Here is an 18,791-nt window from a genome sequence, read left to right as displayed (position 1 = left end):
TTAATCTCCCAGGAACAGCCGACCGCTCACCCAGCGAGGGAAGGATGGCTGATTGCCACTAAGTTCCTGCTCTGTCCCCTCACTAAGACGTGTGTGTCTCCCAAAACAAGGGGACAGCCTATTATTTGTGACCCCTCGCCATTCATGTGCAAGGGTTGAGCTGGTGCTCCTAAAGCACCTGGTGGAGAGAAAAGAGGCAGAAGAGGGAGAAGCAGCCCTTGGCCGTGGGGTATTGCTGCTGAGCTGACTTCTGCCCAGTGCTCCCCCTTTTCTCCTTGATGCTGTGCCCAGTGTCTTCTCTAGTTTCCTTTCTTGCCCCCTGATATTTTTCCAGCATTTCTCCTTGTGTTGTCCCTAAATGTCCCTCCCTGACCCCATGTCCTCCCTAAGTGTCTTCTGCACCTCTTGATGTTGCTCTGAATATCATGCCCGTCCCTGTCTTACCAGTGTTCCCAATGTGCCCCTGTGTCCTTGTTTGTCCCTACACAATATCCTTCCAAGTGCACCTTGAACCTAAGTTGCCTCCCTAAATGTCCCTTACAAGCCCTGGCTCTTCATTGTCCCCCGCTGCTTCCACCAGTGTCGCTCCTTGCCCCCAGCATGCGTTCCCCCAAATACTGTTATTTATCCCACGGTGTCCCCCGCAGTGTCCCTCCCTGTCCCTGTGGGTCGGGTCAGGGCGTGGCAGGGGACACGCGGGGACACGGGCGGGGCAGTCCTCCCCGCGGTCCGCACCGCGGCTTTAAAGGGAGCCCCGCGGCGGGCGCGGCCGCAGAGGCAGCGGCGGGGGCACCGGCGGCAGAGCAGCACCGGCTCTGCTGCGCCTTCACGCACCCTCCCTCCCTTGCCAGCCTCTCCCCGCCCAGGGGCGGGGGTCCCAGGCCGGGTGGGCCACGCTTCCATAGCAGGGCATCGCCGGACGAAGCACTCGCCATGAGCGACAGCCCGATCCCACTGCCACCGGCTTCGGCCACCAAGCCCAAGCGGGCCCGGTCAGCGCGGCGGCCAGCAGCCCACCCTGCATACTCGGACATGATCACGGCAGCCATCCGTGCCGACAAGAGCCGCGGCGGCGCGTCCCGGCAGTCCATCCAGAAGTACGTGAAGAGCCACTACAAGGTGGGCCAGAACGCCGACGTCCAGATCAGGCTGGCCATTCGGCGCCTGCTGGCCGCTGGAGTCCTCAAGCAGGCCAAAGGAGTTGGTGCCTCCGGCTCTTTCCGCCTAGCCAAGGGCAGCAAGGCGAAGAGGTCTCCTTCCAGGAAGAGGAAGAAGTCAGCCAAGAGATCCACTTCGCCCAGGAAGACCGCTAGGTCCAGGAAATCCAAGTCTCCAGCCAAGAAGCCCAAGTCTGCCGCCAGGAAGGCCAGGAAGAAGTCAAGGAGCCCGAAGAAAGCCAAGAAGCCAAAGACTGTTAAGGCCAAGTCCAGACCCAAGAAGGCAAAGCGGTCGAAGTCCAGAGCCAAGTCCGGTGCCCGGAAATCGCCCAAGAAGAAGTGAGAAGACTAGAGGCGTTTCGGTACTCTCCCCATTGGTTCTGTAAATAGCTGGTGCCTTTATTTTTACTCCTTTCTATTGCATTTTATAAAGAATTACTCTAGTCTTCAATTGAAATAGCTAAAACAAGGCAGTTGATGAATGAAAAAAAAAACAATTTTAAAGCGTTACTGGTCTGGGGTTTTATTCTGATGTCTCAGAAATTTATTTTGTGTGTGTCTGTTGGTTTTATTAACGCTGGACTGCTTGTTGTGTGTTGGGAGTGCTGGTGACTCTGTGTGTCTGTTGGAGTCGTGCAGGATTTCAATTCCTGGTCCTGCCCAACTCCTTGGGGGCTTACGTGTTTGCTGAGGCCGGGCAAAAACATTGGTGGGGAAACCAGAACATATGGCTGCGAAAGGCCTGGCCTTCCCTGGGGGAGGAAAAGGGGTCCCTGTTCCCTCATCCACTGCTGCAGATCCCACCGTGGGGATGAGGTAAGGAATGTTGGGCTGCTGGGTGTGAGGTCCAGCTGGTACTGGAGATAACTGGGGCTGCCCACCTGCCTGTGGAGCTGCCTCAGCACAGCTGAGGGTGGCAGGGACTTCTAGGGCAGGGATGGCACAGAGGAGCTGGAGCGGGGCCAGAGTCTGTCCACATTGGCTTTCAAGGAGTTGAAGGTGTCCATGAAGTGGGATCACCGTGGGGAGAAAGGACAAACACAGCCATAAGCAGGGAGGAACATCCTGAGGCAGTGGACAGCGCTGTAAGCGGGCTGTGGTGGGCAGCCAGGGCAGGGTGAGGCTGAACTGCTGGGCTCAGCCCTGCTGTGACCCGGGGGCTCTGGCTTTGTGCCCAGTGTGGGCTGGCACAACTCCAGGGCCTGCCTGGCCCCTGCTAGAGCCCCTCCCTGGGCTGGGCTGAGTGATCCTGACGGCCAGGGCTGGCAGGGAGCCAGTGGGCTGGCCTCACTACCTCACTGCCTAATCCCTCATGGCTAGAGATAGATAAACTTCTTGATCATCAGGATCCCCAACCACCTGGGCCAGGAGCTCCAAGATCCCAGGGGCTCTGGGTTCCCAGTGCCTTTGGACTTGCAGTGCCTGAATCTCATAAGCCTGGGGTCTTCACACTCTCTGATGACTCCTTCAGCCTGTTCTTCCTAAATCACTTGAGCAAATGGTGCCCGAGTCCTTCAGCCATTAAGGATTCCAAATTCAGTACTTCAGGGTACTGAAATACTTGGCCTGAATGCATCTAATCCCTGTGGGCTCCTGTTCCTAAAACCCTTGGATGAAAGGCTCCCAGAACACCTAGACTGAAGACCATGAACACTTTTCAAGAGCCTGGTACCTAATTCCTCTGGAATGAATGGTCTAAACAAGTCTGGCCACAGAATTCCCTAGTCAGCTGTAGCAGAGGAAGAAGATACCTAATCCAGATGGAACAGGTTGCCAGAGAAGCTGTGGGTGCCCTATCCCTAAAAATACTCCAGCTGAGTTTTGATGGGGGTCTGAGCAATCTGGTCTAGTGGAAGCTGCCCCAGCCCATGATAGGGAGCTTGGAACTAGATGATTTTTAAGGTCCCTTCTAACCCAAACCATTCTATCTTTCTATGACTCTTTGTATCTAAAGACATTGAGCCTATAGTTTACAAACACATTTGGCCAGAGGTGTTCAAATCCCTTGAGTTTGGGAACTCTAATTTTCACCTGGTAAACCCTAAGCCTCTCTGTCCAATGGGTTGTTGGTCACCTCAGCTGCATGCACCTACATACCACAGACCTGTGGTTCATTATCCCCAGTGATGGACACCCATAAACCACCTAGCTGCAAGGATCCAAATCACTAATGCTGAGGACCCCAAATCCCTAGGTAGAGGCAGCTAATGCTTCTGGGCTTGCTGATCCTTTAGATCTGTGATGCCCTGTTGCTATGAAATCCCTCAGACCCTAGTACATGACTCCATTAAAATTCCTAAATCTCATGGATGGCGCTCCCCCAAAATCCCTGACTCCTGGTATCACATATCGCCGGCTCTGAGCTGCCTAAACCCTTCGGGACAGATCCTCTCCTCCAAGGAAGACACCGACCGCCTCCCAGAGAAGATGCCCAAACGCTCCCAACCGCTGGAGCTACGGCGGCGCCCGCCCCGCCCGAAGGGGGGCGGTGCCCCGGCGGCCAACGGGCATTGGTCAGCAATTAACCCGTGGTTAATTAGCGCCGCGGCCCGCCCCCGGGCGTGCGGAGCGGAGCGGAGCGGCGGGATGTGGCGGGCGGCGGCGGTGCGGGCGCTGCGGGGCGGCGGGGCCGGCGCCCCCCGGGCCGCGTCGGGAGCGGCGGCGGCGCAGCTCCGGCAGCGGCTGGAGAGCGAGCTGGAGGACATCCGCGGCGCCGGCACCTGGAAGAGCGAGCGCGTCATCACCTCCCGACAGGGTCCCCACCTCCGCTTGGCGGGCGGCGGCGCCGGTGCGTGCGGGGGGCGGCGGGGAGGAGGGCTCTCGGGGCCTTCTCCCGGTGCCATGCCCCTGCTTCTCTCTCTCTCTTCCCGCAGGGATCATCAACTTCTGCGCCAATAACTACCTGGGGCTCTCCAGCCACCCCGAGGTGATCCGTGCCGCTGTGGAGGCCCTAGAGAAGTTCGGCGCTGGGCTCAGCTCCGTGCGCTTCATCTGCGGTACCCAGGTACTGGGCAGCATCCCCATCCCCGCGAGTCTTTCGCAGGATGTCCACATAGACTCTCCTCTCGATACTCCCACTCGGCATCCGTGCACAGTGCTAAATTACACGTGGCGTGGTGAGAAAAGGGACTGCCAAGTCCCCACTAGCCAAGCATCTGGAAATACGCCAATTTAAACCATTACAACACCTGAGAGCAAAGAAACTGAACGCCCCTCTGAATTCGGAAAATTGATGTCTTTTTTTTCTCTCTTGCGGGTCACAGTTTCAGTGAACCTGACTTGAAGTGGCTCCATTAGACCCAGCCCAATTTATCCCTGCTGGAGCCTTTTTTGAGTCCTGCCTGGTTAAGTGCAAAGGACAAGCAGAGCTTCTTCCTTGTGCATGGGGAGCTTGGAGTCTCCCTGCTGAGCTTTTGGCATCTGAACCCATAATCATACTTTAGGGCTGCATTTTCTGAACACAGGTAACTCATCCCACGCACACACACCTTTTCTGGATAAAACCTGCCTGTCTCCTCCCCTTTCAAGTCAGCATTTAACAGCAGTAGGGCAAGCAAGAACTTGTGCTGCCCCACTGTTGACTCCTGCTCCTCTCTTCTCTTTAGAGCATACACAAAGACCTGGAGGAGAAGATCGCACGTTTCCACCAGCGGGAAGATGCCATTCTCTATGCCAGCTGCTTTGATGCCAACGCTGGGATCTTTGAGGTTCATAAGGCTTCCCATGTGCTGTGTATGGAGAAGGGAGGTGACAGCAGTGTAGCAGCTGTGCCTTCCAGAGGCTGTGGTGTGAGCTCTGCGCACCAGAAAAGCAGGCAGTGACTGGTGCTGAGGAGCCCTGACTTGGGGCCCTTGCACCAGGGAAGCCATACAGAGGCATTTAACCACCCTCACCTCTGCTGTCTCCAGCCAGCTCCACCTCTTGGGGAGGGTTCCCATTTCTGCAGGGGTCTGTACTCCCCTTTAAAGTGTGGGTGGGGGGAAGGGGTGCTCTCACAGGCATGTTAGGAAAGGGGGAGGGAGGATTTGAGCTCAGAAGCCCTAAGCAAGAGCCTCGTGTAAAGAAATCAGGATAAAGTGACTAGGAAGGAAATAGAAGTTTAGCACTGCCAGGAGAAACGTGGCAGCTGGAATCAATCTCAGCCTTGTTCTCTGCACTGTCGGAGGCTGGGAGATCTTGGTGAGGTGGCATCTGGAGCAAAGGATGAGCCTTTCTGTTTGGCACGGCCAGGCCTTGCTGACCCCAGAGGATGCAGTGCTGTCAGATGAGCTGAACCACGCTTCCATCATCGACGGGATCCGCCTGTGCAAGGCCAACAAGTACCGCTACAAGCACATGGACATGCAGGACCTGGAGGCCAAGCTGAAGGAAGCGCAGGTATGGAGGTCTGCTCCTCCCTGCCCAATGCCAGGGTACTTGCTTAGCTGTACTGCCTCAGCAGTAACTAGTCCTGGAGGGTGAGCTGTGCCTTTTCCCATGCAATAAGTATTGTTTTTGCCAACAGGCATGGATAGGCAAGATGGCAAAGCAGCTGGCTGTGCTGCAAATCCCCCTCATCTCAGTTAGGTACATCCTCTCTGTACAGGAGTTTGAGTGTGTCCCTTTGCTAGGCCCTCTCCTCATGGTGACATCTTCACCCTTGGGGTGCCTTTTTCCCTTCAATAGAAGCATCGACTGCGGCTGGTGGCCACTGACGGTGCCTTCTCCATGGACGGTGACATTGCGCCCCTGAGGGAAATCTGCCAGCTGGCCCAGAAGTACGATGCCCTGGTCTTCATTGATGAATGCCACGCCACGGGGTTCCTGGGACCCAATGGGCGGTGAGTGACTAGTTCAGCCCTGTTTCTTCTCCTACCCTGACTAATTCTGAAGCAAGGACAAAGGTGAATGGGGACTCCTTGAAGGCTTTGCACCTCACCTTTGGGTTGAAAGGAGATGCTTTAACAGTGATCCATCCCCAAGTGACAGTTTTTTCTCAGTGTGTCACAGATGGAGTGACCATCTCATCTGGGCACCACCTCTCCTGGCAGGTGCTTTGTTTGGACTATTAAACTTCTCTGTGGGAAGTTTGAACACTTTTTTATCTCTAAGGGATGAAAAACCATGCTTTTACTTTGTGAGGTCCCAGCTTAGGCTTTCTGTGGGAGAGGAAGATCAGCACTTGGGTTGAACTAACTCAAGAGGCTATTCCTCCTTGTCTAGAAGGAAGGATGCCAGAGACCTGGCTGACTGTGCTTTGTTTCCCTTGAGGTATCCACCAGCTTCTCTAGTGTGTGCTGGCACAGCTGATAATGTGACATTGCTTTATTTACAGGGGTACTGATGAGCTCCTGGGAGTGATGGACAAAGTTACCATCATCAATTCTACCCTGGGAAAAGCCCTTGGAGGAGCTGCAGGTGAAGGCATTTTCTTGTCCAGGGTCCTGCATGCCCTAAAGAGCTCGACAGCATCAGTCTTATGTTTCCTTCCTCTGCCTAACGAATGCACGTTATCTTTTTCCACTGGTGGCATGAGGCGTGGTTTGGGATGTTGCTGCAGGATTAAGGAGATCTTGTCGTGTGCTCCTTACACTGTGATCTTTCCCAAAAGCATTTGCTTTTGGGGTCAGGGTGGAAACTCTTGGTCAAAAGCATCAGCTGTGATTTTTTTAGACCTGTTTTCTACCTAAATTCCTGCTATAGGTGCCAGGTTGGCTTTATCAAGAAGCCTCACTCTAAACAGGTGACCCTGGGATGCCTTGTCCAATTCCTTCTCCTCTGTCTGCAGGTGGGTACACAACAGGTCCCAAGCCCCTCATTGATCTGCTCCGCCAGCGTTCCCGCCCGTACCTCTTCTCCAACAGCTTGCCCCCTGCTGTGGTGGGCTGTGCATCCAAGGCCTTGGACCTGCTCATGGAGAGCAATGCCATTGCACAGTCTATGGCTGCCAAAACCCAACGGTGAGGGGGCCATATTGGGGTGGGAGCAGGGGCAGCTTTGCTAGGAGTGAGTTGTCTGTGATTTATTCACACCCCCCACTCCTTTCCTGGTGGTAGCTGTGAAGACAGTTTGCAAGTCAGGGCTCAGGGGAAGCTGCAGGATATGCCTGTCTGTGTCAGGCAGATGTGTCACATCTGTATGCTCTGTAAACTGGGGTACACTGTCCACTCAAGGATCTGCAGTCCCATTATGCTGAGCAGGACATGGCAGGAGGTCATTCCAAGAGGAGAGATCGCTTCCCCGCACAGAAGATGGACAGTGGAGCAAACCTTACCCAGTTCTCAGTAGCCAGGGCTCCCAAGGGAAAGGAAGGCAGTGGTCTCCAAGGACAGGGTTGTTGAGGTTTTTACTCATCCTGTTGTTCCCTTCACCAGGTTCAGAAGTAAGATGACAGCAGCTGGCTTCACCATCTCGGGGAAAGACCACCCCATCTGTCCAGTCATGCTGGGGGATGCTCGGCTGGCGTCAGTCATGGCGGAGGACATGCTCAACAGAGGTGATCTGGAGAGGGAGCAGACACATTCCTTGAGGGAAGGGACAGTTGGTGGTGGTGTCACCACAAGCCCTCCTTCAGAGGGTATTCCTACATGAAATCCAATACTCCTCCAGATGCAGATGTTCTCATGGTTTCCCCCAGATGTTGCTGGCTGCACGTTCTTTCTTTGTTAGGGAGGAGATTTACATTAATGCTCTTCCCTACTATGCTGGACTCCATCTCCATTGCTGGCCCTTAACCTCATTTCCATGCTTGGGAGCCTCATTCCATGCTTGAAAACCCTGAAGCCTGGAAGTGGTTATTGGGAGGGGAGCCTTTCTGTCACCCAGTACACCTCAGCCTGCCTCCATCCCAGCCAGCTCTGACTCTGCCTGCATTTCCTCCCCAGGGATTTATGTCATTGGCTTCAGCTACCCTGTGGTGCCCAAGGGGAAGGCGCGCATCCGGGTGCAGATCTCGGCCGTGCACAGCGACGAGGACATCGACCGCTGCGTGGAAGCCTTCACCGAGGTGGGACGGAAGCACGGAGCGCTGTCGTGAGGGGCCAGGAAACATCTCCTCAGCACCATCCCTGCCCACAACCAAGTGCCTCTGATGGGGAAAAAGGCTTGAGTAGCACACTACCAAAAGCAGGACGGTTCCTCAAGGCATCCCAGCCTGCATCACATGAGTCAGCCAGCGTGCTGGCGGTAGCACTGGCAGCCAGCACTTAAAAGTGTCATTAAAGGTTCCTGCGGTACAGCGGATATTTGTCTGCCTCCTATTTCCTCATCCAGGAGCTGCACCCCATCCCCATCCTCTCATGCTGTGACCAGACACTCTGCTATGTCTTCCCTGAAGCCTCAGTCCAGATGCTGAAGCACTGCAGTTCCTGCTATCTCCTGCTGATGGAAATACAGCATTGCTGATGTGCCTGAGGTTGCCTGCTTCTTCTATGCTGTCCTGTGGGTCCAGCAGCATCACCCTGGCAGATCTGACTCCTGCAATTCCCCACTGAGGCAGGGGTGTTTCCCAAGCCCTTTGCAACCTGTGCCACTGGCAGCTGGTTAGGGAAAGAGGACATGGGTCAGACAAAACTCCAGTGCTCCTTTCTCTCCTCCTCGCTCTCAAGTGTTAGATGTGAGGCTTGCTTGCTCCCTGACTACAAGGTGTTGCTTAAGTGGTCCCAAACCTACCCTGGGAAAGACATCTTGCCCCAGAGAGGCCATCAGGCAGTGGGCAAGCTGAGGTGGCAGAGGCCAGCAGCATGGTGAGAGGATTTGCATCTGGCTGAGGCCAGAGGGCAGAGCAGGTGACAGAAACCTTGAATTTTCTTCCATATGGCAGAAATCTCTGGATTTGTTCCTCCAAGCAGTGCTGATGTAGTATTTCAGCATCCAAAAAGGCACAAGTGGGACCTGGGCATCTCTTAGGATTGCTTTGTTTGCATCAGTTTTGTTCCAGATCAGAAATTGTGTGTCTTTCCAGCGGCCCATGTGCTGAATGAGTAGCTGCAGCCAGAGACTGATTCTAGCTGAAGTGGAGTGTGCCTGGGTGCTGGAGCACTGGGTCACATCAGCGAAGACCTGCTCTGAAGTCCTTATGTGTTGCTAGGCTGTCAGGGAGCAAACTACAGGGCAATAATGTCTGACCTGAGCCAGAGCAACTGCAAAAGAATACAGGTGTTAATCCAGGATTGTAGGGCTTTACAAGGATGCAAAGGATAGGGCAGAAATATGTCCTGTAGGTTTGAGAGTACTGCAACCAAACCCTGTTAGAACAGCTGGTAGTGTAACTGTGCTGATTTTGTTTAATTTTCCATCTCCACAGGGCCTGAACTCAGCCTGCTGATAAGCTATGATACAGAATTCCCTTTCTGTGGCACCAGGCCCTCGCAGTGCAGCAAACCCTTTCCAATAGGCAATATTTTGGCATGGGGAATGGAGTGGAGAATTCAGGGAGATTGCTCTCAGGCCTCTTGTGCGACTTGGAAGAGATGAAAGTTCAGCCAGATGGGTTCAGGTATAGGGAAGTTGAGACGCCCTAAACTGAATGACTGCTGGTTTGAGCCCAATGCATGTGCCCCCTGTTCCCTCTGCCTGCACACTTCCATTGCTCACCTGTACCACCCTCCCTCACATTCCTCTCCTGCTGCTCCCCAGCCCTAGTCTCCCCTGGCTTTCTGCAGGCATCCCTGCTGATGCCTCCCCTCCACTGAGGGCAGACAACCCAAGCGATTTAACCCTGCTCCAGCTTTCAAGTCCTCCTCATAGGCAGAGCAGCCCTACACATGCCTCTCTGCTCAGCTGCAGGCCAGGGCAGCAACAGCAGCCTCCTTCCTGTGATGCTCACAATTGGTTTTGCATGCACACACACATGGGCTTGCCCTTCTGCTCCTCCCCTCACCAGAGGCCCTGACCTCCCTCTCACCTCCGTATCTCTCAGGTCCCTTGGCAGTCAGCTCCCTGCACTCTGCCTGCTTCAAGGCCATGCTCAGCAGCAGACTTTGGAGCTGTCTGGGGAACAGACTGTGGAGTGCTGGAATCCCGGGAAGGTAGGAGGGTCAGATGATGGCACATGGTAATAAATAATGCCATCCTCATTGACCTGTAGGCATTGTGATGGTGGAAAATTGAGGCAAATCCTCCTGCTCTTTATTGCTTCAAGGCCTTCCAGCCTAGGTCTGATCTACAGCTGTAGACAGCCCAGAAGGCAAAGGCTGTTTTGCTGACTGGAATGTAGAGGCAGATGTCATTTTTTGAAGAGGCAATTCCCACCCCTGGCTCCCTGACCTACCCTTTATACTGCTCAGGCAGTCCTGAGTCTGGAGCTGTCACCCTCTGCACCATGGCATAAAGTGAGGGATCCACATATTTCACCCATTTTACCTCCACGCAGGGGGCTATCCTATCCCATTTTCATACACACCTAGCCCCAGAAATGTTTCCAGCCCTGGGTTGTCACCCACCCTGCACTTCTTCTGTCCTCATCTAGGCTGCATTGTTGCAGTCACAAACTTACCCCACTGCCCACTGATTAACTACACCCCCTCTCCACATTGCTGTTTCCACCCCAGCAGTGACCCACCTCTACCCTTTCTCTGCTGGCATTCCCTTGCCCTGGCTCCCTGCCTGCAGCCCCATCAAGGCAGGCAGGGATGCCCTAGCTTGGCCTGAGCCAGCTGGGGCTGGTGCAAACAGGGTCTGAACCTGCTGTTCAGTGCCATAATTTTTCCATCCCTCATCCTTTGCTGGAAATAAATGCTGCACAAGGGCCTCTGCTGGTGCCTCACAGCACTGATGGGTGAAGGGTGAAGCAGCTGCACCGCCCGCCCCCACCCGAGGGGTTTCGACGAGACACAGCAACGACCACAGCCATCCCTTCATGTTTCCTGGAGGTTTATTTCTGTTTGGGGGATTTTCTCCCAGCTCCCAGGGTGAGTCCAGGCAGACGCTCGGGCCTTTTGGCCGCAAGGACAGGCAGCGGGCGGTACCTCGGTAGCCCCCCGCAGCCCCTCAGCGGCAGGAGCACTTGCAGGCAGCCACGACGGGGTATGGGATCTGCCGCCAGGTGCAGTTTGTGGGGCCGGGGTGCGGCGAGGTCCAGCAGTGCCAGGCCAGCAGCTTGATGCGGGTGAGCTGTGCAGGCCGGCAGGCCATGCCCGGGGGCCAGGAGCAGCCGGGGGGCCCGGTCTCACAGGTGGTGTGGCGCACCCAGCGCGGCCAGAACACGGGCCCCAGGTCCACCCAGGCGGAGGTGAGGCGGCAGGTGGCCCGTTCCACCAGCCACTGCCGCAGTTGGCGGGCCAGGGCCCCCGCCAGCCCGAGGGGCAGCTCCAGCGCCTCCGCCTCTCGCCACAGCTTGCGGTGATACCGCCCGGCACCCTCGGCCAGGTCCCTGCTCATGGACTCCGGGCTCCCCTGGAGGATGCTCCCGTTGCGGCCGCGGGGCTCCTCGGTCGCCATCCAGAAGGGGTCGAAGGCCGGGCCCAGGAGCCGGCGCAGCCGCCCGGGGCGCAGGTGCCGGGGCTTGGGGGCGTAGCGATAATCCTCGGGGGACAGCGACAGGCTGTAGGGCCGCACCGGGGCCGAGGGGTGGTCGCGCAGCAGGTGGGCCGTGGGGTCCGCGGGGCTGGACGGCGGCAGCGGCGGCTCCTGAGGCTCCTCCAGAGGCGGCGGCGGGCCTGGGATGCCCGGCGGTGGGAACAGGCAGAGCAGCAGGAGGAGGCGGCAGCTGCGGTGTGGTCCGTCCATGGCGAGCAGCACTTGTGGCAGGCTGTGCCTGGCTGCAGGCTCGCACTGTGCCGCATCCCCTGGGTTATCACCGCGTCCCGAGGCATGGCCTTCCCCTTTTCCCTGGTTACAGCGGCTGATAGGGAGCTGGCGGGGACACCTCGCTCCTTCCCACCAGAGGGGCAGGTGGGGGGAGAAGCCGCGTGGTCCCTCCCGCCACTGAGCCAATGGGGATAATTTGGGGCTGCTGTGGAGGAGAAGGGGCCAGCGTCTCCTCCACATCCTGCTCCGTCACTGGAAGAGGTGCACGCAACCCTCCCAGTGAAGGGAAGGTGGTGGCCTTTGAGTCTTGCTGAGAAAGGATCACCAAGCTCCACTCAGCGCACCTGGAAGTCTTCAAGGCACAGGTGCTGTCACCAGGATGGACATGGCAGCAGAGTGGCAGGGCAGGAGGGCTGTGTGGGTCACATCAGCCAGCCCCCGTGTGTCCCAGGCAGCTGTGATAGAGCTGGACCTCTGGAGGTGGCCATGCTGGAGGTCTTGTCCTCCCTCCCACACTGCAGTACTGGTGGGGTGGAGACCTGGACTGGATGGAATCCAAAACCTGCCTTCTTCTCCTTCCCTAAGTCAAACATTGTGGGAGAGGCTCAATCTGCTCAGTTCTACTAACAATTAATTACAACTATTGACAGCAATTAATTGCTCATCCTCCAGAGGGTTTAGTATTTGAGGGGTAGGGCAGGGACCAGGTTCACAGTGGTGGGATATTTACATTCCCCGAAGGTGTTGGACAGCGCGTCCTGAACGCACAGCCTTGAGAGGTGGCCACTGATATCCAAGGGACCCTTTCCCCTTCCATCCTCCCTTTGCTACCAGAGAGTAGTGATCTTTTTCTCTGCCACCCCCTTCTCAGCAGGAGGAGCAGGAAGCAGCAGAGCCTGCAGGAAAACTGGGCAGAGAGGGGTTAACTTCAAACCCAACCTCAGGGAGAGGGGAAAAAAAAACCAACAGAGAACTATGGATCAGCAGCAAGAGCAGAGGGAGGGAAAAGGGGGAGTCGGAGAGAGAGGAGAGGAGCTCCGGGAGGAGACAGAGCAGAGCTGGTGGCAGGCAGGGGTAGGCAGCAGAGCACCAGGCAGGAGTGACTGGGATGACCGAGCTGCCCAGATAAACTCTTCTGTGGTCTGCATCCTCCCGCCACCACCGCGTGGGCTGGACTGGAGGTCTCCTGAGCGAGTGGCAAAGCCGCAGGCCCTTCCTCAAAAAGGTGAGTGCCGGGTTCCAAAGCTGAAAAGTGGTCTCAGGCTCCCTGCATAACCCACCTCCCTGGTGCGTTATGCATGCCCAGAAGGAGACCAGGCTCCTCAGCTTCAGTGGGGAGATCCCATGGGGCCAGATGAATAAGCTGGGTAAGCTGGAGGGTACCTATTAGTAGGACAGAGGGGGCCAAAGACATAGAGAGGCAGGGACAGTCTCTTGGTGCGATACACAAAGAAGCTGGGAAGCAGAAGTGGCATGAGCTGAGAGATGGGGGAGCATGGAGTGAAGGAGGTTGCATGACCCAGAAATGAGTTAATTGCTTGTCAACGGTAGCTAGATAACAGTGTCTTTCCTTCTCTGTTTTTGCTCAGAGAAGGACAATTTGTTCTAATGATAGCACAACAAGGGGAAGGCTTGTTCAGAGATAGACTGTTGATGTTCCCTGCCTGAGCACAATGTTACTCAGGGCTGGAGGAAGTTTTGCAGCAAATCACATTTCCTTGAGCTGTGATAATAACAGGCTCCTTCACAATGATCATCATGTTGAATTTCAGGTGGTTCCAGGGTCTCTTCCTCATCATCAACTACCTACCACCATCTAGCCCTTGACCACCTCTCAGCATCAGGAAAAGGTGCGTTTAATTGCCTCTCCTCTGTGGAGCATAACTACTGCACAGGGAGCAAGGAGCAGCCAGCTCCAGGGTGAAGGTGGTCCCAGCTTTAGAAGTTCACTTGGGGTGGGAATGTGTTGGGGTGCTGCTGCTGTGGGGTGTGATGCAGGCATCAGGTCCCTGCTATCAGAGGTGGCACAGCCCTGGGCTGAGTGTGCTGGGACCATTGCAGCCCACGGTAGCCTCCTACCCCATGGCCCTGTTGAACACTAGCCAGGGTCAGACTTGCCAAAGCAAGCAATCCCAAGGGATTTAGCAGCTTTGGGAACATAGGAGGAACGTGGGTGAGGCCAGGTGGCAGGGCAGGAAGGATCCTTCGGGGTGCTGGGAGCACAGATGATGTTCTGGTGGCAATGTGAATCCGAGCAGGAGAAAGCGGCTTCACCTCTGCTCAAGCCAGGCAGATGTGGGCTGACTGACCGCAACAGCATTCTTGCCAGTGATGTCACAAGGATCTTGGTAGCACTATATAGCCAACTGGTTGGGATTGGCATCTCTGGGAGAAATGTGAGTGTCGAAGGCTGGGGTCAAACACCTTGGGGCCTATTATCCCTTTCTCCCAATGCAGGTCCCTGCAGTCTGACAGGAAGATGCCAGGAGGGTTGAACATCTCTTCTGACAGCCCAGAGCTACGAGCAGCAGGGATTATTGTGCCCATCATCTTCTCCCTCATCTTCCTTGTGGGTACTGTGGGAAATGGGCTGGTGCTGGCTGTGCTGCTGTGGAATGGCCAAGTCAAGTACTCCACCACCAACCTCTTCATCCTCAACCTGGCTGTGGCTGACCTGTGCTTCATCATCTGCTGTGTCCCTTTCCAGGCCACCATTTACACCCTGGATGGGTGGCTCTTTGGGGCCTTTGCCTGCAAGGCTGTGCATTTCCTGATCTACCTCACCATGTATGCTAGCAGCTTTACCCTGGCTGCCGTCTCTGTTGACAGGTAAGTGTCCCCTTCCCTTTGAGTTCTGCAGCTCAGGGACACTGTGTTTGCTGCTCTTGAGCCGTGGGAGAAAGGCCACTACTTACCCTGTTGGGTGTCCTATAATAAGCAGGTTGGGTCTCCCCAGAGGTAGGCCCAGCAGAGCCAGTCTCCCCAGCTCCTCATGCCCTCTCCCTCTGCTAAGCCAAGCTCTCAGCCAAATTACCCAGTGCTCACTTGGGAAGGAGGGGAGTCCACCATGCATAAGCAAGAGCAGCAAAACCCCCAAAACAGCAACACAACTCAGAAGAAATAGGAGAGTCCTGCTCCTATCCTTCTCTTACCTGGTTCGAGAGATACACTGCTTGCCTTTTCTGAGCTAGCACAGCAGAGTGGATGATAGAGATCCCAGACGGTCTGTTGGAATGACCCTGGTATTTTTGTGAATTCACTGTAACTCTCATTCCCAGAAATTTTGGGAGGGAGGAGATGGGTGGCTACACAAATGGCAGTTTCACAGGGTAGGAGAAATGCCTCATGTGACCCATGTTGTGTTTTGTCTCTCCTTCTCCTTCCCCTCCTTGCCAGGTACTTAGCCATTCGCTATCCACTGAAGTCCCGGGATCTCCGCACGTCCCGAAATGCAGGAGTGGCCATTGTGGTGATCTGGTCATTGTCACTGCTCTTTGCAGGGCCTTACCTCAGTTACTACCAGATAATCCATTACCATGGTGTGCCCATCTGTGTCCCCATCTGGGAGGACCAGCGCAGAAAGGTTCTGGACATCATCACGTTTGTATTCGGATACCTGCTACCTGTGACCGTGGTGAGCCTGGCATACACAAGGACCATCAAGTTCTTGTGGACTTCCGTAGACCCCATAGAAAGAATCTCAGAGTCTCGGAAAGCCAAGAGTAAGGTCACCAAGATGATTGTCACAGTGGCCATCCTGTTCTGCCTCTGCTGGCTGCCCCATCACCTTGTCATCCTCTGCTTCTGGTTTGGCCACTTTCCCTTCAACCGGGCTACTTATGCTTTCCGCCTGGCTTCCCACTGCCTCTCCTACACCAACTCCTGCCTCAACCCCATTGTCTACGCCCTCATCTCCAAGCATTTCCGCAAGCATTTCAAGCAGGCCTTCACCTGCCTCTTCTTCCAGAACAAGGTCAAGAAAAAGAAGAAGAGGAGAGGTGGAAGGAAAGTCCATATGGTCAATGTGGAAAGAGGTTTTGCCAACAGGAGAGATTTCTATGGAGGCAACACTGAGGTGACCCAAGTCCCAGAGGAGAACACAAGGAAAAGGGACCATGAAGATGCCAGTCGAGCCAGAGCATGGACTCGGCAGGTACAAGATGCCATGGTCTATGTTGAGAAGGAGCTGCTGGAGGAGGAAGTTTTGGCAACAGCTGGCCGTTCCCTAGATGTGACCCCTCTAAGAGGAGCTGTTGGACAAGACCAAGAAGGAGCCCTAGAAAAGGGCTAGAGAGGCAAAAAAGCAGTATCCATTTGTATCACATTTTCTGACCACGTCACAGGGGTTTTGCTTTCCTCCAGGATCATCTTGCCCACACCTTATCGCCACTGAGATGGTTTTGTTGGCAGTGAGAGATGAGCTTGCTCATTGAGACCCAATAAACGGAGTTCAAGTCCCCCAGAACTCCTCAAACACCTCCTCCATAATCCTGTAGCCATGTCTGAGACCTGCCATCATGCCAGCTCAATATTCACAGTAAACTTTAGGTGACTGCAACAGCCCTCCTTTTCTTTATTTATGTATGGTGTTTTATAAAAGTGCTGCGTGGTTCCTGAATATGTAATTCTTAATGTGAGGCAGATCTGAACCTATAATTTCTTAAGAGAAGATGAAAGATGGGAGGTTCAGGAAAAAGTGTTTAGGGAAAGCTGTGACATTGTGGGACATCCAGACTTCCACACTGAAGCTGGGAAACGATTACAGGTTGCCATGGCACTTGTAGGTGTCCTGAGCCCTGCATGGGCTACAAAATCTTCTGGTGTCCTCATTTGTCCCCATGCATGATGCTGGAAGTTGTGTCAAAAGTAAAGTGGTTTTGGCCCCAGCCAGTGCTGTAGGCATTGTACAGTGGGGCTGGATGACATCAGGCAGCTTGCAGAGCTGTGGTGTGCATGAGCAGAGCCATGATCTCCCCCTTATTTATCTTCTTTTTCTGTTCTCTACTTCTGTTTGCGTAAATCTTTCCTTTTTGCTTTGTCCTGCCCACTCTTAATCCCCAGGTGACATGGTATTTCTAATGCTCACTGAAGCTGTTGTTCGCCTTGCTAGAGCTCAGCTCCAAGGACATCCCTTTTTCTGTGTGGAGGCTAACTGCCAACTGTGCTGGGAATTAGTTTTCTTTTTCCATTCAAGTGCTTGATGTTGTTTCCTGCACTTTGAGCTTCCCTTGCCTCTATCCTTGTTTCTGATTTTTCCACCTTTCTCCTTTCATGGTGGCTGCCACTTTTCTACAGTGAATGTCTTTCAAAAACGTGTCCGGTGTGCCTTACTCTTCTTCCTGGGAACAGCAAGTTCTGCAGCCACGCTCTGTACATGATGCCATGGCTGCTGGCCAGCTCACATGGCCTCATCATTTTTTCAGGTGAAGACTCACTCCACAGCCCAAAGCATTGGAGGGAGAAGGGAACAGCAGGCAGGAACAATGATGTGGCACAGCTGGACACTGCTTGTTCTTGCCTAGAAGCAGCTGGGCTGCTGGTCACCCCTGATCCTGGTCCCCCAGCTTACAAAACAAGCAGATCAGATCAGGACTGACTGCTGCATGTTGGGGCGAAGCCTAAATGAAATGGGACAGAGAGCACAGGGAAGATCTTGGGGAGAAGGTGCATTTAGCATGGGAAGTGGCTGCAAGCCCTGGGCCCCTTCGCTAAGCTCTGGCTGGTGCTAAGCCCTAATTTTGGGGAGCACATGAGCAGAAAGGGCAGCTGCTGAGCCTAAGGTGGGAAGGCTTTGGAGCCAGAAGGGAATTCCTGTCTATCCAGTACCAGTGTACATGCTTCAACTGGTTTCTCAGCTCAAAAGCAGAGATGAAGCAAAGATGTCACATCCCTGATATAGAGTCAGGTTTAATTAAAACTGAAGGAGTCTGATTGCTGCTTTCCACACAGCCTTCCCTCCAGACTGATTGGCATTCTGCAGTCTCTGCTCCCAGCTTCTTGCCTTAATTAATGACTCTTTCCTCTTATTTTCTATTCTACTTTTTATCACTCAGGCTGACAAGCTCATCTTTAACCATGCAGGGGCTGGTTTGCCACAGCAGTAGAGTGCTGCCATTCAAAGACCTGGAACAGGGTAGATGAAATGGGAGAGGCGTGAGCAGGTCAGGGTTTTGTGTCTAGTGGTAAGCACCAGCTCTTCTCTGTGGAGTACCTTAGTCCTGCCAACTGTGTGCTGATTCTGGTGTCTGGCATCTCCCTGGCATGTGTGAAATGAGCCTGACATCACTGGGAGGTGTCAGACCCAGGTGCCAAGAAGCTCATCCTGCTTCTGACCCTGTGTGCAAATCTGGCAGCCCTGGGAAGGGAATTATGCTTATTTTCTTTCGGGTTTAGCTGCTGGTTGCTAATCTACGACCAGACTTAGCAGGTTACCAGCTGATTATTTTAATTCTTCCACTTGCACTCTTCCCCTCTCAGAGATTTCATAAAAAAACCCAGAGGAACACTGTTTGGTACACCTCCCTTATCATATTCATAATCAAAACTTGCTGATTCCTCCACCTAGTCACCCCATGGACCCTGGCCTGCCCAGGGCTACTCCCCCAGGCTGGCCAGGCACAATGCATGAAGGCGGCATCTTTCTGTGAGTACCTTTCTGTGATGGAAGAGATCTTTGCTCACAGTGAGAAAGGAAGTGGGTGAAAGGATGAGAAGTTTGCCAAAGATGCTTCATGGGGCTTCCTTAGCAGTGCAGATAATTGCTGTGCTGGATTTGAAGTCTGCTAGAAAGGCAAAGTTAGAGGCAGTAAATGAGTGTAGCTGTTGGAGATTAATTATTTTGGCTTCTGAAGAGCTGAAAAAATTCTTGATGTTCACACACCTTGCAGCATGCGCTTTGCGTTCAAT

At 54.4% G+C, this 18,791-nt stretch overlaps 4 protein-coding genes across 7 annotated transcripts; 3 read left to right on the top strand and 1 right to left on the bottom strand.

The window, feature by feature from the left end:
• The first annotated feature begins 764 nt into the window (after positions 1-764).
• LOC116995533 (histone H5) lies at positions 765-1,667 on the top strand. Its single transcript, XM_033058333.1, has one exon. It carries the CDS (start codon positions 934-936, stop codon positions 1,498-1,500), a length of 567 nt encoding a protein of 188 aa, XP_032914224.1. The 5' UTR covers positions 765-933; the 3' UTR covers positions 1,501-1,667.
• Positions 1,668-3,728: 2,061 nt separating this feature from the next.
• On the top strand, positions 3,729-8,378 carry GCAT (glycine C-acetyltransferase). The gene is made up of 9 exons (XM_033058327.2): positions 3,729-3,945; positions 4,031-4,161; positions 4,763-4,864; positions 5,388-5,534; positions 5,823-5,977; positions 6,472-6,554; positions 6,925-7,096; positions 7,511-7,632; positions 8,021-8,378. The coding sequence occupies exons 1-9, from the start codon at positions 3,744-3,746 to the stop codon at positions 8,170-8,172; spliced, it is 1,266 nt and encodes a 421-aa protein (XP_032914218.1). The 5' UTR covers positions 3,729-3,743; the 3' UTR covers positions 8,173-8,378.
• Positions 8,379-8,644: 266 nt separating this feature from the next.
• On the bottom strand, positions 8,645-12,125 carry LOC116995532 (noggin-like). The gene has a single exon (XM_033058332.2). The coding sequence runs from the start codon at positions 12,123-12,125 to the stop codon at positions 11,127-11,129; it is 999 nt and encodes a 332-aa protein (XP_032914223.1). The 3' UTR covers positions 8,645-11,126.
• On the top strand, positions 11,785-16,448 carry GALR3 (galanin receptor 3). 4 transcript variants are annotated; one of them, XM_033058331.2, is made up of 5 exons: positions 11,785-13,110; positions 13,658-13,735; positions 14,343-14,454; positions 14,593-14,714; positions 15,282-16,448. In XM_033058331.2, the coding sequence occupies exons 3-5, from the start codon at positions 14,365-14,367 to the stop codon at positions 16,174-16,176; spliced, it is 1,107 nt and encodes a 368-aa protein (XP_032914222.1). In that variant the 5' UTR covers positions 11,785-13,110; positions 13,658-13,735; positions 14,343-14,364; the 3' UTR covers positions 16,177-16,448. The 4 variants fall into 4 exon arrangements, with proteins under 4 accessions (XP_032914222.1, XP_032914219.1, XP_032914221.1 ...); XM_033058328.2 differs by having other exon boundaries at positions 14,343-14,714; XM_033058330.2 differs by lacking the exon at positions 13,658-13,735 and having other exon boundaries at positions 14,343-14,714.
• Positions 16,449-18,791: the final 2,343 nt, after the last annotated feature.

The sequence above is a fragment of the Catharus ustulatus genome, chromosome 4 (genome assembly GCF_009819885.2).
Source record: "Catharus ustulatus isolate bCatUst1 chromosome 4, bCatUst1.pri.v2, whole genome shotgun sequence".
Taxonomy (NCBI): Eukaryota; Metazoa; Chordata; class Aves; order Passeriformes; family Turdidae; genus Catharus; species Catharus ustulatus.
Note: the sequence above shows the minus strand (reverse complement) of the source record. Positions and strands in the feature narration are given on the sequence as shown.

Coding starts and splice junctions, on each gene's coding strand:
- LOC116995533 (XM_033058333.1), top strand. CDS start 934: ATGAGCGACAGCCCGATCCCACTGCCACCGGCTTCGGCCACCAAGCCC.
- GCAT (XM_033058327.2), top strand. CDS start 3,744: ATGTGGCGGGCGGCGGCGGTGCGGGCGCTGCGGGGCGGCGGGGCCGGC. Junction 3,946..4,030: donor CTTGGCGGGCGGCGGCGCCG/GTGCGTGCGGGG, acceptor CTCTTCCCGCAG/GGATCATCAACTTCTGCGCC. Junction 7,633..8,020: donor GGAGGACATGCTCAACAGAG/GTGATCTGGAGA, acceptor TTTCCTCCCCAG/GGATTTATGTCATTGGCTTC.
- LOC116995532 (XM_033058332.2), bottom strand. CDS start 12,125: ATGTGGAGGAGACGCTGGCCCCTTCTCCTCCACAGCAGCCCCAAATTA.
- GALR3 (XM_033058330.2), top strand. CDS start 14,365: ATGCCAGGAGGGTTGAACATCTCTTCTGACAGCCCAGAGCTACGAGCA. Junction 14,715..15,281: donor GCTGCCGTCTCTGTTGACAG/GTAAGTGTCCCC, acceptor CCTCCTTGCCAG/GTACTTAGCCATTCGCTATC.